The 18,557-nt window shown below is 25.5% G+C and overlaps 1 protein-coding gene across 1 annotated transcript; it reads right to left on the reverse strand.

Annotated features, from left to right (window-relative positions):
• Nucleotides 1-1,059: 1,059 nt before the first annotated feature.
• On the reverse strand, nucleotides 1,060-8,260 carry LOC132924680 (uncharacterized). Its single transcript, XM_060989111.1, has 6 exons — nucleotides 8,128-8,260; nucleotides 7,432-7,595; nucleotides 7,014-7,366; nucleotides 6,892-6,945; nucleotides 5,961-6,280; nucleotides 1,060-2,376 (listed from the first exon to the last, which is right to left on the reverse strand). Exons 1-6 carry the CDS (start codon nucleotides 8,258-8,260, stop codon nucleotides 1,739-1,741), a joined length of 1,662 nt encoding a protein of 553 aa, XP_060845094.1. The 3' UTR covers nucleotides 1,060-1,738.
• Nucleotides 8,261-18,557: the final 10,297 nt, after the last annotated feature.

Raw genomic sequence — 18,557 nt, forward strand, 5'->3', positions numbered from 1 at the left:
GTGGCTACCATTTCTGCTGTATACAATAATTTATTGTCGAGTAATTGTGTTTAAATATGTTTTAGATATTATGGTTTCAGTGTAAAACTGTAAACTAATATTTTTGCAGAGATCACACGAAAAAAATAAAATTGCCACACTTATAAGTAAATCAAAAAAAAAAAGTTTTTTTTTAAAGTACTGAATATTTAACACTTATTTAATTAACGTCTCAACCTTTTTTTAAAATTATATGGGTTAATAAAATAATAAATAATACGTTTTATAAGTTACGTACATCTCAATTCCTAGATAGCGTGACCCAACATAATATTCCAAGTTCCATACATTTTAATAAATTAACCGAATTTTGTGCCACGTATTGTACTTATTTTTAATGTTTATTCCACTAAGTATTTCAACTTTTTTTTACCTTGTTCTATCGTAATTCGTAGCTCATAGCCCTAAAAACGCATCTTTGACTTTTTCATAACTTAAATATTATATATTCGAGTTACTTTCTTAAGTCATCGAACTTTTTATTCACATTTCAAAATTAATTTTCAATACTTATCCGCAGTAACAATAATACCGTGCTTAATCTTTCAATAAAAATTATTAAATATGGCAACATTGAGAAGTATAATATATTATCATATATACTAGCTAAATCCTGTGCACTCGCCACTCCGTTGCCCCGTACAAAATGCATCCGTATTTAGTTGCCTAATGCTAACATTTAGCGTGATTACGTGAGGATAAATAATATTTTGGTTTTCTAATTTGGTGTATAGATGATATTTCTGATATATCAAGTTACTCAGCGTCCCACACAGTGTTGATTTTTTTTTGACCATTTTACATCAGCATTTCAGTATTATTTATGACGAAACAAACAAACAACCATTTTCATATTAAAGATTGTCTATTTTTTGTTTTAATAATAATTATTAACCGATTAGAAAACTCAGTAATTCGATTATTCGGATTTCGGATAATATAGATAATATTTGATTATTTCAATTATTCGATAAACCGATTATATGTATCATTCGTTAAAAATAATCGTACAGGGCACAGACCTCAACATAATATAATAAACGTTTAATTTGCAATAAAAAAAAAAATGAGGTCATTAATTCTAGATAAAAACTATCTTTTCTTATGTTTGAGACCAAATCACACACATTGATCATAATTTAATCAAAATCAGTTGAGTAGTTTCGGATAGTGTATCGCGGTCCGCGGACTTACGAAATTTTTGTGTACAAACATATAAATTGAGTATTCTCGATCGTATTTTACGTTTACCACTTTTGTATGTATCACATTCGATACGATTTTGTTAGTAGGTACCAAAGGTGAATATAATATATATTATCAAGAGTACTTATGAGAATGTATTTGGTGTTCGGTATTCGTTATACTCGACAAATTCTCGCGGATTGTCGGCGAAGTGATACAAGTTAAACCAAACCATACATTCATCGAATACACAAATCACGGAAATCCGACTCAAGAAATAATAGAAAGTCAAAGTCGGTTAAACATACAAAAAAAAAAAAAATGTCAATGTGTTTGAGGTAAACCACCCAACCACCCAGTGGATACGCCACAGCGGTGGCAAAAACCAACGTGTAAACACGCAATGTCGATTTTGGTCGGATAGGGGTGACGACGACCCGCCGTCACGCGTTTTATTCGGACAAAATACGAACACCACAGGTATACAACAGGGCGAGGAATATTGTGCGCGCGTTCACGCGTCTGAAGGCGGTTCGTCGGATTCGTCGCCGCCGCGTCTCTTCGCGGACCTCTCGCTCAGCTGCGCCAGGCTAACGCACTTTGGGTTGGTACGTCTGTTCCGCAACATCGAGCTCGCATCCTCGAAACACTCGCCGGTGAAGTCGAGCATGCTCCGCAGTTCCGACCTTTTGAACAGCAACCCGCTGTCCGAGTGCCGTTCGGCGCGCGATTCGGCCGATCGCGCCGGTCTCGCCGTGCCACCGCCGACGCCGCTGCAGTCGTCGTCGTCGCCGCCCCGAACACGACGTCCGGACAACGTGGCACGGTAGTCGTCGGCCGGGATCGGACGTCTCGCCGGCGGACCGGCTGTCGTGTGGCGGCTGTCGCCGTAGTTGCCGGTGCGGCCGTCGGGGGCTTTCAGCGCGGCCAGTTTGCGCTTCAGCTCGGAAATCCGCTGTAGCGACTTGTCGATGACAACGGTCCGGCGATCCTCTAGCGGCGGTTCGACGTTCCCGTGGCCGGCGCTCTGCCGCAACGTGCACAATTTCGGCCGCGGGCACTCGCGTTGCTTTGTCTTCGCGCCACCGCAGCCACCGCCGTCATTTAGTGCCGGCGGCTGTTGCTGTTGCTGTTGTTCTTCTTTGATAGTTTCTGAAATATTGTTACGATTGTTTTTTTGATTATCACGTATTCATGTGTAATATGACAAGTTGTTTTTTTACATATAAAATAATATATTCCTATATGTGTACAAAAAATATTTTAATGATAAGAAAAAACGTCCTTAGCTTATTTTACTTATATATTTAGATATTATGTAATTTCGATTTGTATATTATTAGTTGTTATGAAGTATTATCACGATATAGGCATATTAATAAAGTAATAAAACGATATTCTTGGATCTAATATACATTAAAATGGACAGTATGCGAGTATGCTACTTATAGGTGATTATAGGCAGATTAAAGACGTATGGGTAAATTTAAGTCAAGTAAACCTGTTGATTTTATTAGTGATCTATGGAACTTTTCGCCTATAGAATATCTATTTATATGATCTTGATTTCGCTTTAATTTTGGAGTATTCGTATCGTATTAATTTTATTATTTTTTTTTATTAATTGTTTTTGTACCTACTTAATATGTATTTGATTTTACTATAATACTTTATTTTGAAAATTGAATTTATTTTAAGTATTAAAATGTATTATTAAACATTTTGTATAGATGCACAAATACATAATAAGGTACCATATAAGGTAAGCGTAAGTGAGTAATGGACTTAATTGTGAACATCTTTTATTTAGGTATTGAAAGGCTCAGATTGAAGCAGCGATGAACTACAGAAAATATCTCTGAGCTTGTAGAAAGGGTACACATTTTATAAGTCGTAATAAATTATATACCTTATGACTTTATGAGTTATGTAATAGTGTAATACTTATTATACTAAATAAATACAAATGTAAGTAAAAGTAATAATAGTAATAATAGACAAAAGTTTTATCACAAATCAACTAATTGTAAAAATACACACGAACAACCACAAAGCATTTTAAAAGTAATACTTTAATTTTGAAATAAATGTTTGTAGGTGGTCTTCTTTATGACCAGGTAATAATCAGTTAAGAAAAAAAAATAATGAATAAGAAAATGTTCATATTTATAGATTTGCAATAATTCAAACATTAAAAAAGGATAAATAAAATACAAATTCAAATTCAAACCAAAAATAATTGCTAGAAAATAGCTGAATTTTTTTCAGACCGAACCTTGTGATTTTATTATACAATTATCATAGTTAAAACAGTAATAGCTACTTCACTTTCAAACTTTTTCGAGAATGAAAAAACTTAAATACCATCTAAGATTAAGAAATTACCAATAGGTACATAGAAAAAAGAAGCTGCTTTTCTACATATCAACTTAACAACTGCAACCACACAGTTGTAGTAAATGTTAAGTGTATTATCACGTTAAACATTAAGGTAAGTAACTAAAATGGCTATATTAATTAAAATTCAATGATAATATATATATTATATTGATATTGATACGGTGCAAAACGATTCTAAACGGAGACTCTCTGTCACGCTATAATATTTCTAAAAATATTTTATCATATGTTTATACAGTTGTAAGCAAATATATTAATATAACCTAATTTTTTTTTGATATGACATAGTAGGTTGAACTAATTTTTGCAAAACACAATTAGTATTATATTATAAACTATAATGCAATAAAATAATTATTATTTAGTATTATTATATATATATATATATATTATTTTTAATGAGATTTTAACATTAAATTATAATATCTTGACAAATATGTACATGAATCTGAAATAAATAGAAGTTGGTAAAGCTCACACTCTTAAATTCGGAGGCCTGATTGCAGAATAAAATTTAGCGTATGATTGATTATATTAACATTACCAATTGAGAGAGCGTCAATGAGGCAAAAATTAATACCAGAGGTGGAAAAGAGAATCTTAAGCTGAGATCTTTGGATAGAGAGAGATGGTAAATTTATGAGTAGGTGTTGGAATTTTATATATTATTCCTTAATTCCTAGCTATTATTATAACCTTAATCAATACCACAGAGCTGTGTGATTAAGCTCATGGTATAAATAGCATACAATATCTAAATATTATCGAAATGTCATAGTGTACCAATAATTATTAATAATAATATACGCAGTAAGTAATGAAAAGATTCAAAGTCCCAACAAATAATATTTTTTGAATAAAAACCAAATAATTAAAATTATTATGGTACGCTTGAATACCCAATGTCGTCTTAATTCGAATTTCAATCGCTCATTAAAAAAAAAACCCAAGTGCTTTTATGCTAACCTTTTTTTTTTTATTTCCAGGAAAAAACTTAAGAGAAATATTGTGTAACAATTCTAAACCTAAGTGTTGAAATTAAAAATTGTTTGAATTTTTAACTACAAAATAATTTGCAAATGTTTGTAATTGTTGATGAATTATTTCAAATGCTTATAAAACAAATTGAGACTACCTAGCTAGATATGTATTTTACTTTCGAGGTTTCTTAAAAATTGAATAAGAGCATCTTATGAGAAAAATTGTATTCATTTTTCAAACTTTTATACTAATAAATAAAAATGTTTGTCATGCATAAATCAAAGAATATTATAACAAGTAGAAGTTTTCATACACAAAAACGATATTATAAAAATTATTTCAAATTTATAAAATGCTTACATAAATATTTGGTGAAAAATTCAAAACTACAGTTATTCAATCTAAAAATTCCCATTTTTCTTTTTTAAATTCTGAGCGGCATTCTATAAAACCCGAAAAAACCTATCACCGAGGTAGAAGTATTTGAAAATTAATACAAGATTCCTTATTAGCTTCTTTACTTATAAAAAATAAAAAATTTCTGGGAAGTCACATTAATCGTGTATAACCGTTTGTAGCTACTTAAAATGTTCACCAAATTTTTATATTAATGTTTTTTACATATACTTAATATAATTTTTTAAATATGTTGACTCATTTTCTAGCGATTTATAGACATTTTAAACTTTCAAATTATTTCTTTAAAGGGCGATAAAAAATATTATTAATTTGGTCAAAATTTTTGAAAATGTACCGTCATTAATTAAACCGTTATTTTAAATCTGTATAAAAATATTAAAAATACATAGCCACATTTTTTTTTATGTATTTGAATGTTAAATTTTCATAATTAAGGATTGAAAATTTAATACGTTTTTTATAGGTACTACTAACTACCTAATTAAATCAAGAAAATCAAAGTCATGTAAGCACGCTTTCGACATGAAGTTTAAATTTGGTTGAAATTACATATTTAAATGACGAATAACGATATTAAATTGTATTATAATTTATAGTTCAAAAACATGAACTATATGACTTTTATTGATATTTAAATTTAAACGCGAGCTATGAACATTTTAAAATTGTAATGTTTTACTTTTACATGTGTAAATGAAAATTAGAAGTTTGATAAGTCAATAAAGTGGACTTTAGTATAGATAACAATATAAAATTGATTCTACTGAATGCAAATTTGTCATGTTTAACGTTAGTAAGACGGCAACGAACAGCAAATATGCGTGTTCGATGTCCTCTTAAACATACAAATGCATGTATGGGTAGGTATTTTTATTTTAAAGTATAAAAATAATGTATAGTGTATACTTAACCTAATTAAATAAACTATACTATACTTTTATCGCCAGCCTCCGTAACAACGTTTGTTTTCATTGGAATTATATCGTTAATAACCGACTGTTCTACATTTATCAAGAAATCGCCAGGATAAAGTTTATCGTAGGCATTAAATGCTTCTTTGTCAAGTTCTATTTGTGTTTTAACTTGAGCATCAACTTTTCGATCGGCACACATTTCTGCACCAAGTCGTATCTCTCCAGTCAATAGACTAGCATCATTCCATTCAAATACTTCAGTCACATTTCGGTTTTGTTGGTTTATGTGCATTACATTACAAATGTCTGATGTTTCCCCACTTTCTTTCAATTTATCTGACCTAATAATAATTATTAAAATAAATGTATCTAGTTTAAGAATGATTTAACATATGCTACTCTATATATTGTATAATGTTACAAAACTGATTAGGTAGTAAGTAACTACCTACAAGAAAATAATAATAATAATATTCCTAATATAAATAGGTATATAAGGTACATAAGTATAGCTACTTATTATATAGTTCAGATTAAGCATAAAAATATTTAAGTAGTACAATATATTACACTAATTATTCGTATGTATACCATCGTGCGATTTTCTTATAAATGCATTTTTGAAAATAATTTTGTGTGTTGAAATTGTATTATATTTTATAGTCGACTATTGTTTGTTTAAAAATTAAAACAAAAATATGTATAAAGTGTCATAGATTTTGGTTTTTTATATTATTTTTTACACTCAAATTTAATTATAATATAAAAAGCAAGATGTTTTTCGAAAGTGACATTAGACATTAGATACCAGTTATTGTTATTTAATATTACAATAATATAATATTCTCAATACTATAAAAAAATCTATCAAGTAGGTATATAGTGTATACACACATATTATTATATACAAATATTTAATTCAAGGCATTAATAAATGTCAACACCAAATTACTTTTTCTTAGATATCCTGCTGCCAGAAACTGATGAAATTACTTCGTTTTCTTCACTGTTGGTAATATATCAAAGATACATATTAGTAATCATAATCGCACCTATACTATAGGTATATCTTACTCTTTAGCGGTTGCAGTTTTTCGAACTTTCGGAACTTGTACGTTGTCTGTGCTCGGTTTGATAAATTTAATACCTGCTAATGCTCTTTCCCATTCAATGTCCGTGGCATGTGGACCACTTTTCGGGATTGTTATTTGTGATGATAAAGACCAATTATACATTGGTTCGTCTGAAAAAGCATAATAACACTGAACACCTACGTTCGGTATAACTTGATAAGATGCATATTGGCATTTGTCATTAGACATTGCTGTGCTAACAGTTGGATTAGTGTCCTTGATATCGTATTCATTATCTCCAATACACGTAGCAGTTCCTTCTTTCTTTAAGAATTTCCTCGCCATTTCGATCACCTATGCAACAATTCATACTTTGAGTATTAAAATTACACCGTACGATTCACTTTCGTATATTTTACTCCATTTTCCAATGGATCAATTATCTCAGGAGGCGGATCTTTAAATGGACAGATTGGTTCTGTATATTGCAACGCTATCGTCATAAGTTTAATATATTCATTTCGAACAGTTTTATTTTTATTTTGTTCTAACGCTTTCAACCAACTTGATAATACACAAGCATCTATAATACAATATTACATTAGTTAATATAGATATTATACAAGCTATGTTGAAATTATTTAACGTTAGAACGGAACCTATATAAATAAACTGAGTTAAAACCTAAACAATTAAATTTATTAATTAAGTATTAGTTATCTATTTAATTACTTAACCGATTAAGTCAAATATAATATTTTACATCGATCTTATTAAAAAATGTCAGTGTTATTAATTATTATACATAAAAAATAATAAAAGAAAAATAGTAATGTACTTCATAAAAATATTCTTGTATTCTTATTTATAAATATGCATATTTAATGTTTATTTTGAGATGTTAAGTTTATCATTACATTAATTGTAATTTAAAAAAAATAGAATGTTCATTATAGACCACAGTTTGTAGAATATGTATAATTATATAAAAAAAATATTTTAAGTTATGTTACTGTTATAGGATATACAACTGATTTATTAAATTCCATTATTATTATAAATAATAAACAATCTATATAGTACATACATATTAGTGTTATTATATTGAAATTTACCTCCGATATCATAACGTTTTAAAACCAATTGCTTAACTAAACCGTAAAAAAAAAAAAATGTTATGTCTTCATCATCCGTTGGATTGGAATTTGTTGTTAATGGTTTATCATTGTTTTCACTGTTGGCAGTCATATTTAACTTGTAACTTACAAATCCAAAATTAATCAAGTATAGATATTATTTTATATCAATATCAATAATTCGATAAAAAAAACAATTCACTTATTATAAATATTTAATAAAAAATAGTTATTGAATGTTTTTTTGTTTTATTTAAATACTTTGTTGCTAATTGCAAAAATAAACTTTAAAGCCAATATATATAGTATTATATATATATTGTGATGAAGTTTAATATTATCAATACGCGAAAATAAAAAATATATTTTAACTCGAAATTCTCATTATTATTTAACTTTGGTATCCAAAACTTAGAAAAAATATAAATTATGTATTAAATATAAAATTAAAGAAGTCACTCTAATGCATTTTATTTCTATTTTATTTTTATTTTATTTTTCATTCTATCAATTGGTACGTTGGAAATAGAACACATTTATAATCCTATGTTGTGTGTATGTTAGACAAAGACAGAAAATCACCACTTCCAATCCCCTTAAATTTTAAGGCTTAAAGTATATTATGAATTTTATTAAATACAATGATATTTTTATAATATTATGTAGAATATAGATTAATTTTAAACATATATTATCTATTTATATTGTGAACCTATTCACACAGTTTAACGATAAGCCATAAGGTAATGTATTGACTCAAAATAGTTAACAATAAAAATAATTCGGTATAATTGTATATTAGTTATGTTTATTAGTATATTATGATGTAAAATAATAATAAGATTTTCAATCTATATAAAATACCTCTACCGAAAAATGATAAATCAAATTCATTTTTATGAGTATTTGAATTTTAAATTTTTACCACATCATGAGATATTCACTCATAAAATAATTTTGATATTTTGTTGTATTTCAAAAAAAAAAAAAAATAGATAAATATTGTCACCAAATTATTATATTATCGTTTTCAATATATAATGATAAAATGTTCAAAATTTTGATGGGAAATAATTGATTATTTTTCCCTATCAAATTATTTGCTGGGTCAAAATTCTTGAATATTTAATACTACTTCCCACATAATTTGTTCTAATATTTGTATAAAATATTAAAAATACATAGACACAATTCTTTTTTATATGTGTTTGATGTTAGAATTTTGACAAAATTTGTTAAATTGCAGAAAAATTTAAAACTATTTTTTAGTTAGAAATTCATAAAAACGTTTTTTGTTTTATATCTATAAATCTTGAAAATATAATACAAAATGCATCAAAATTCAAAAGTAATTCATATTGAACCATAAAATCTAATAAATATAAAGATAATAATATTTTATAGACATTTTAAGTTAAAATGTAAATAAAATTATTTAGGTATTTAGCGGATAAATAACAATGTTAATTAAATGTAATTAAATTTTTATGCATTTTATATTATTATGAATTTTATTATACGTAATAACTAGGGCTAGGGACTACATGCCCAAAAAAAATCCTTAAAATATGCATGCATTTATGCCCTAAAGAATCACTAAATATGCTATTAAAATATGCAATTAAAAAAAGTATATTAATTGTAATAAATAATAATAATATTTATAGATATGATACTTAAATGGATAAATTTGATTAAATAGATTAATTATTTGATTAATTATCTGAGATAATTTTTTTCTTTTTTTCAAATTTGTTTTCATCTTACATTGAGTTTTAGTCTAAAATAAAAATTTAAAAATTTTTTTAAAAAACAACTTAAATTGATTACATTTGTACATTTTTAATATAGTACTAGTTATTTTGAGCATTACATTGAACTATTAGACATTTTCTTAAGTTGGGAATTAAAGACTTACCCATTCATATAAATAATTGTAAAATATACACTTATAAAATGAAAAGTGGTCAAATATGCAAAATATGCAACTATACATTTTAATATAAACTCGTATTGCTATGAAACAAACTTTTATATTACTTAGCTATGTTTTTAATGATTATTTAAAAACATGCAAACTCCTAAAAGTCCCACCCCTAGTAATGACCTTTTTGTTTTATTTTAAGAAATTATCTATCTATACTTGGTCCATGAACCTATTTTTACGTTTTACGGTATTTTAGAAAAATGTTATTAATTTTTGATTTATATAAGTTGAGATAATATGATATAGGTAATGTGGTGTAAATAATAAATAGATAAATAAATAAAATATAAAATAGTATATTATTTAATTATTATAATAATTAAATACCTACTAATAATATAACAAAATAAATAAAATATTTTCAGAAAAATTAACTAAATGTTATCAACCAACCGTAAATAAATTACTACCTAATAGCAGTAATAGCAATATTAAAAAAACATTATCACTTATTGGTAATGAATATAATAATGTTACATTTTACATTTATGTTACATATATTGTACTGTGTTATTATCAATAACCCTTAAAATAAAATAATTAAAATAGTTTTTACCGTAAAATGATTGTAGTTCTTAAAAGGCCTAACTGCTGTTAGCCTGTATGCAATGAGCCTGAAAAACAGCAGGCTGTTTGGAAAAATAATAAGTAGTTCGCAAACGGACGTACCATTGTAAAGAGCCTATAGTCTTTTTGCAAAGAAACTAATTTTCCATATGGCCTACGACATATATATATATAAATTTATCACAAATCATGAAGTGAATATTTAGCAAAACTGATCTTTATTTTGTTATAACTTGAAACTGTCTAAATTATAATTACCTATTAAATTTAACTCAAAATATATTACGCAGCGAAGTTGAGATGTGCATTTTATACTTAGGCACTGAACTAATTTCTAGCTTATAAATTTAAAGCCATGAAAAATATAAAGATTTGCTTATGAAAAAAACCCACTTTAAAATTTAAAATATTAATATAAATATTCTTTTTTGTTTTTAGTAAACAATTCCGTAAATTGTGTCAATATGCAATAACTTGTGTAGTTATGTGTCACATTCCGTTTTATAATTTACGTAACAACTAACAAGAAGTGTTGTTAGATATAACTAAGAACAATCATTGGCAGTATTCATATTTACGATTTGCCTACAAACACATTACACATATGGGTTTGAAAACATACTAACCAGTAACTTAACAACTACTAACAACAGGTACTTTAAAAACAATTCTGTACATACCTATTACTTATAATACAATATAAGTTTTGAAATTTGAATAAACTTATATACTTATCTACGCTTTGTAAAATTATTAAAAAAGATGTGTATTAATGTTTTATTATAAAATATAGCTAGTTATACCAATACATGAGTACTTATCTAGATATATAGATAGAAATTATAATAATAGTATAACTTGTGTGACGTAATAGTACCTACAGTTTAATTTGATATCTACTGCGGCTACTTTGTTTAACAAAATAAACTGAAAAATCACTTAGGCTAGATAAAACCTATATAAATAAGTACATATATTATATTATACTATAATAGTAATATATAGTAAATCGCTAAATCTAAATCTTAAGAAGTCATGAACTTTTATACTTATTTAAATAAAGTGTTGCGTGATAATTAACACGTATATTATATTATATAAATTGACAGTATTAAATTATGCTTTAAGAGTCGCGATACTTGAGTACCAATAAGATAGTTTTCTAAATGTTATGATTTGAAATATAAATAATAAGTATTAATGTCTGAATTATAGAAACGTTGACATTTATACCGTTATAGTGAGTCCCGTTTAATTTGATCACTGGTTTTTAAAATCAAGTACATCATAGGCTATCAACTTTATATAAACCTTTTTTTTATTATTTAATAAATGAATAAAAAACTTATAGTTACAGATCATAATGGCAACATTGATATAAATATATCAATATGTTGCCATTATCAATTATATATTTATATATGTCAAAATATTATATTATTAGATAAATATTAGCGTGAGGACACTATCTATGTACAGTCTTTACACTTCATCATTGTTGGTTAAATAAAAACCTTAACTAAATAATGTTTGTAATGCTATATTGACCTTTTATTAGAATCACTATAATATGTACATGATAAATATTGGAATCACTTTTTCAGCTTTTATGATTATAAATAGTCAATACCAGTACCAGAGCTGATATTACTCGTATAATATTATAACATAACATATAATTATGTAATTGTAGGCTAATATTAAAAATGAATTACGCTACGGTCAAGTGCAATCAATTATTGATAGTTTATTTTGTATATTATAATTTTTTTTTAATAATATGTACATTGTACTTACAGGTAAAGTGTTTTAACTTTTATTTGTATTAAGTATAGGAGTGTAATAATAAAAGATAATTAATAAAGGTGAGCAAGCGAATACCACTTTACTGTAGAGTGTCGAGTAAGTGTCGAGTGGGTCATCACTATGTTAATGGATGTGTTTAATTTGAAATCAATAATATAATATCGTTGTATACGAAAAACACGATTATGAGCGGAGACGGTTTGTCAGACGATATCGCACGAAGAATATTTCATAATTTTTTATTTGATATTGCTATTGAAGTAATTTATTTTATTATTATTATTGATTTAATTTTTGACGAAAACATTGCATTTATAAATATTATTAAATATTATTAATATTTAATTATTATAATAATATAAATATATTATATTTATACCATACTGTCCATACTATATGATTGTTATTCACTTTTAAGTCAATACGACAATATCGTTTTACCACAAAACAGTGTTAATAGGTTTGTAATATAATTAAGTATTAAATATAAATTAATCAATAAGTTTTGAAAATTCCATTGCGCGTATACCAAAATTCATAATAATAAATGTAAAAGTTACCCACGAGGCACGAATAATATTTTTGAATTACTTATAACGATAAAATGAATATCATCGTTATTCTTTGTTATATATTTAATTTTGTATAAATTATAAATTTAAATTTCTATAAACAATATATTCTTTTAGGTGCTTTGGTGATTTGCGGGCAATCTTATATTAAATTTTTATGTTTAAAGTATAAAAATTGAATACCTATTTTAAAAATGTTCAGTTGCAAAACAATTTGTAAATTTTTGTAATTTTGTTGAATTTCCTTAAGATTTGAACTTACCTACAAAATAAATTTAACTAATGTATTTTAAACAATTTTATTATTAGTTGCTAAAATTTGATCTTGTATTATATTTCCAAGTTTTTATCAGAGTAAAAAAAAGTTAATCGACATTTAGAGAAATAAAACTAGAACAATTTCAAATTTAAATTTCTATAAATAACTTAAAAATAATCAAAATATTTTTATAATTTTATCATATACCACATAAAATATGATCATTGATCATATATTCATATAAACAGTGGTGGAAATTTAAAGTATCAAGGCTATTTGTTTTCAAATTGTAACAAAATATCAAACACTGTTTAAAAAGATATATATAGTTTAATAGTTATTTATATATAGTTAATATGCAATGTTAAAAAATTAACGAGGAATCTTGTATTCAATATTTAAATCTGCGATATAAAAAGAAAATTTTTATGGATTTTTAGCTACAAAATAATTTTTATATTTTCGGGATTATGACGCACTTTGTCATGATTTTAACTTAAAACGCTTATAAAAAAATATTGTGACTATGTGTTTTTGAAATTTTTTAGTATTAAGTTGATAAATAAAAAACTTATGAAACATTTTGAGTTAAGTGTTAAAAGATTATTTCACCAAAAAATCAAAAATTTACTATGTGAAGAAAATACTAACATAAAAATTTGCTTTTTTTTACAATTTTTTTAAACTATACTAATTATCGTGTACATATATAAAAAACACATCATAGAAAAATCAATGTACCTATATTCATAATCCTGCTCAGAATCTAAAATGTTTCATGTATATGATTATACAATTAACCAGTTAATATAATCAAAATGACCAGCATTACCTATATTGATCATAGTGATTAATGATTACTATCGCAGAACTCACCGTACTAACTAAAGGTTATTGGCTTTTTTTAATCAATTTAACGTATCTAATATTATTCACACAACACCAGTACCTACATCACATTGAGTTTAATAGCTCATATATTTATGCGTTTGACCAGATAGTGTACTTACTATAAGCGACTAAGCCACAACTTCTAGTTTATAGTAACTAAAAATAAATGTAAGTAGAGAAATACTAAGTTTGTTTTTAAATTCGTACAATGTAAGTGTTTAGTATATCCAGAGGCAGTTTCAAAGTGTTATATTTAGAAGTGCAATATAAATAAACACCCACTCAACCATCCGACAATGAAATTTATGATAAAAGAAACTGTTAAATGATAACAGAATGAATTACAACCACCATCGTCATTAGTTACTTATTAAAAATTAAAATAAGATGTGTCAAATTGTGGTAAGAAAATTTTTAATGCACCACCCATTACCCACATTCTCTTATATATAGGTAGTAATTGTAAAAATGTTTTCTTTGTCTTTTAAAATATCGATATTAAAGATTTATATTATACGTCATATTGTATACGCATATATACCTAGTTCAAAAGTATAATGTACAAATAATATACATATTTTTGTCTATAAATCTATAATAAGTCTATAAAAAATATAAAATGTAATTATTTTATAATTATTATAATATTAATAATTATACGTATTTTGTGAAAAATTCTTAAAATAAAATGACAGTAATTTTTAAGTCCTAATACAAAAATAAAGTGGGTGTACGGTAAAATATCTGAACATTTAGTTGAGGTACTCACTCTCTCCCCCCCTGCTAATTGTAAATATTTTTTCCATACCATTATGATACATCTACATATATAGAAAAAATGTATGTATACAATACATACATACATTAATCGGTTGATCGTAATTATTCGTGGCTCTAAACAATCACAGATTCATAACTACATTATGGAGGGAACAGTCATTTTATTTTATAATAACCTATAGGCTATAGTTAATTGTGTATAATATTAGTTACGCTCATTATGTTTCAACATTTTGAAAAATAAGAAATTAAAACCGTTTCTTTATATAAAATTATTATGATAATAAACACGTCTTTTAAAAATAACTAAGAGATTACGATAATGAACAAAATAATTATTATATAATGAGTTTAATCAACAATTTAAACTTGTATAACCATTTACGGCTCTGTGATAAACAGTTATATAACGTCAATACGTCTTATATATCAACATTTACCAAAAATAAGCAATTTAATTTTTTTAGAAAATTCGATGTTATGTGTGAAAGATATCTATTGCGATTATTGTATTTACAATTCCTATTATTATTATTATTATTATTATTATTTTTTGTGATTACTGTGTTTTTTTTTAATCTCCATAAAAAATATGTCCTGTAGAAGTTTTAATTGTCAGGCTTTGTGTTAAACGTGTTTACATTGATTTCAAGGCTTAAGTTATCTATCCTGCTCTATTAAATATAAATATTGTTCTATTGTTCGTTTTGCAATCTTGGAGTCTGGTATAATTGTCTGACATCTTATTACTATTGATAAGTATCAGATTGAGCGTTTTTAGCAAAACACGTCTTCTCAAATTACATTATGTATTACTGTATTAGTTTTAAAAATGTGAATGTCTCTTCATGATTAACTTATTTTATTCATGTATACGTCTTAAAATATTTAGCGAACAGTTGAATTGATAAAGTTTTTTTATTTTTGTCAAAAATATTATAATAATTTGGATATAAATGTTTTAGTAATTCAGTATTACTGAACAATATCAGTTTTCTAATTTTTATCATCCTCGGAACTTTTTCTGTTCATATTATTTTTCCATTCTAATTTGTCCGACACGTTATCAAAAAAATTAATACTTTTGTACAGAATAATGAATCTGGCTATAGCTTATAACGAAGCCCGACATTCATTTTTAGATTTATTATTAATATTATTATTATAATTGTTGTTAAATGAAATATTATTTAAATTATTTCATTAATATTTTTACTACCTATTTGTATTTGACTGTGATTTTAGTTTGTCTATAATTAGTAACTTATTTTATACTAGGTAGGTATATCAATAAATAAATAAATGTATATAATAAAAATAATAATAAACGTATATAATACATTATTGTAATAAAATATTTAAATTTGTTATAATGTTATCGTTACGTTGATTTACTTGATATTAGGTTTAGGTACAATACAATTATATGTATTTATACCTGTATATAAACCTAATTTATACTAAATTATTCGTCAGTTTATAAAGAAGTTTGAAGTAGTATAGAAATATACTTAGTGATACACGTACTCGAGGTAATAGTAAAGTTATACTGATAATATAATAAATAATTGTTGAAATACTTGAACTTATACTTTGTTTCATATTTTGTACAAACATTTATATTCCCTTGTGACATATGTGAGCATACATTTACATACTATATTATACTAATAAAATTGATTCGTAAATATTTGAAGGCGAATTAGAACTTGTCTATTTATAATTTATATATAAGAATATTTAAGTAGGGCTTTTGGCGAAGGATAAATTAATCAGTAGAAGAGATTCCATTGAATTATGCGGTTGCCAAACAAATAGCCATAGGCTTTTTAGGCGTTATTATTGCGTTTATGTTTTAGACAAATTATATGTTTATAATGAAACATAAATGTTTAGATCGATATAAATAACCAGTGAAGTATAATTTCAAAATATATCCAACTAATTCACGTAAGTTAGTAAGTATAATATATTATCATTACGATTAGGTGTTTTTTTTAGTATGTATACATTAATAGTTTTCTCCAATTGTATACCTATTATGTTAATGTGCCTACATATATTTTACATTATCAAAGTTAATCAGTAAAATGATTTAACACTAGACGTAATAGTAAAAATTATGTATAAACTATAAATTATTAATATAATTAATTTATAATGATTAATAGTTTTACACATGTAGGTCATTGAAGTATAATATAATATAATTATAGTATAATTGGCAATTTTATTTTACCTTTGTTTACTTTATGTGACGGAAAGAAAAAAGATAATTGTGTTGCCTATATTTATGCATTGCAGGCATGCATCGGCGCACCGTGTGTAGATCAAAAATAATTATCACACTGCTTTTTTACTGGTAAATTTTGTATTTAGTTATTTTGTTTGCCTGTCTCGCTATATGTTATGTATTTAGTTTAGCTGTATATGCATAATCGAAATACCGATTGCGATTCCATTATATAAATAATGCAAAACACAACTGTTATGTAGCCATTATATATAAATTATATTATAGTAAATAGTACGAATAAAATCCTAAACTGTTTTCATTAAATATAATAATAATCCCGGTACTCTTAAACGAAGTGAAATCAGTTACTTCCGACTACGAATAAATTATGATTTTTCTTTTGTTGTTGTAATGTTGTATTAATCACAGTAAAATAATTTTAATTAACATTCATTGCCTTATGACTATTCGTGATACTAAAGCAGTATAGTTGTCATTTATAATAATAGGTATACCTATATATTGTATATAGTATAGTATACCAGATGCCTGTAACCATTAATCATAATGCTATTGATAAAATAAACAACAGTTGTATAATTTAATATATTCAACACATATATTTATTATTTTATGCAGGTAACTAACTTAATATTTAAATGTTAAATATTAGATTTTGAAAACGTCAGGAACATATACGACAATATTAAGTACATTCAAATTTCAAATTAAATTACTTTTTTTTTTTTTACTGACAAAATACTTTTAATTAGTCATATTTGTATGCTCATTCTATATAGTTCTGTTCTTGTAGACGTGTGTTTAGTGAATTACTTATACTTTTAATTATCATTATCATTTATCAGTCATATTAAAGTTTCTGCAGGTAATTTAGTCGTAATATATTTTTATTAACTATTAAAAACTTGGTAGTTGAAAAAAAAAGATAATTTGATATTTTTTGTACATTATTTCATAAATGAAAATGAAAATGAAAACTAAAATAAGTTAATAAATATCTTAAAAATTAAAGAAAATAAAAGGCATACCAAGGTATAGTTGGATATTCAGGTGTTGATAATAATTATACTTTATTAGGTATATGGTTTTATGGTTTATATTTTATAAAAACAGTTAATACCTACATACATATAACAATATTATAACAAGACCAGTAAATCAGAGAGTTTTATAGATTGTTATTATTTTTTTATTCAGGATCAAACACTTCCATTAATAATTTGTCTTACCTATAATTGTACTTATAAAATATACGATTTATAATAATGATATCCAAGAATCGGTACTGGT

This window comes from Rhopalosiphum padi, chromosome 3 (genome assembly GCF_020882245.1).
Source record: "Rhopalosiphum padi isolate XX-2018 chromosome 3, ASM2088224v1, whole genome shotgun sequence".
In the NCBI taxonomy this organism is placed as follows: domain Eukaryota; kingdom Metazoa; phylum Arthropoda; class Insecta; order Hemiptera; family Aphididae; genus Rhopalosiphum; species Rhopalosiphum padi.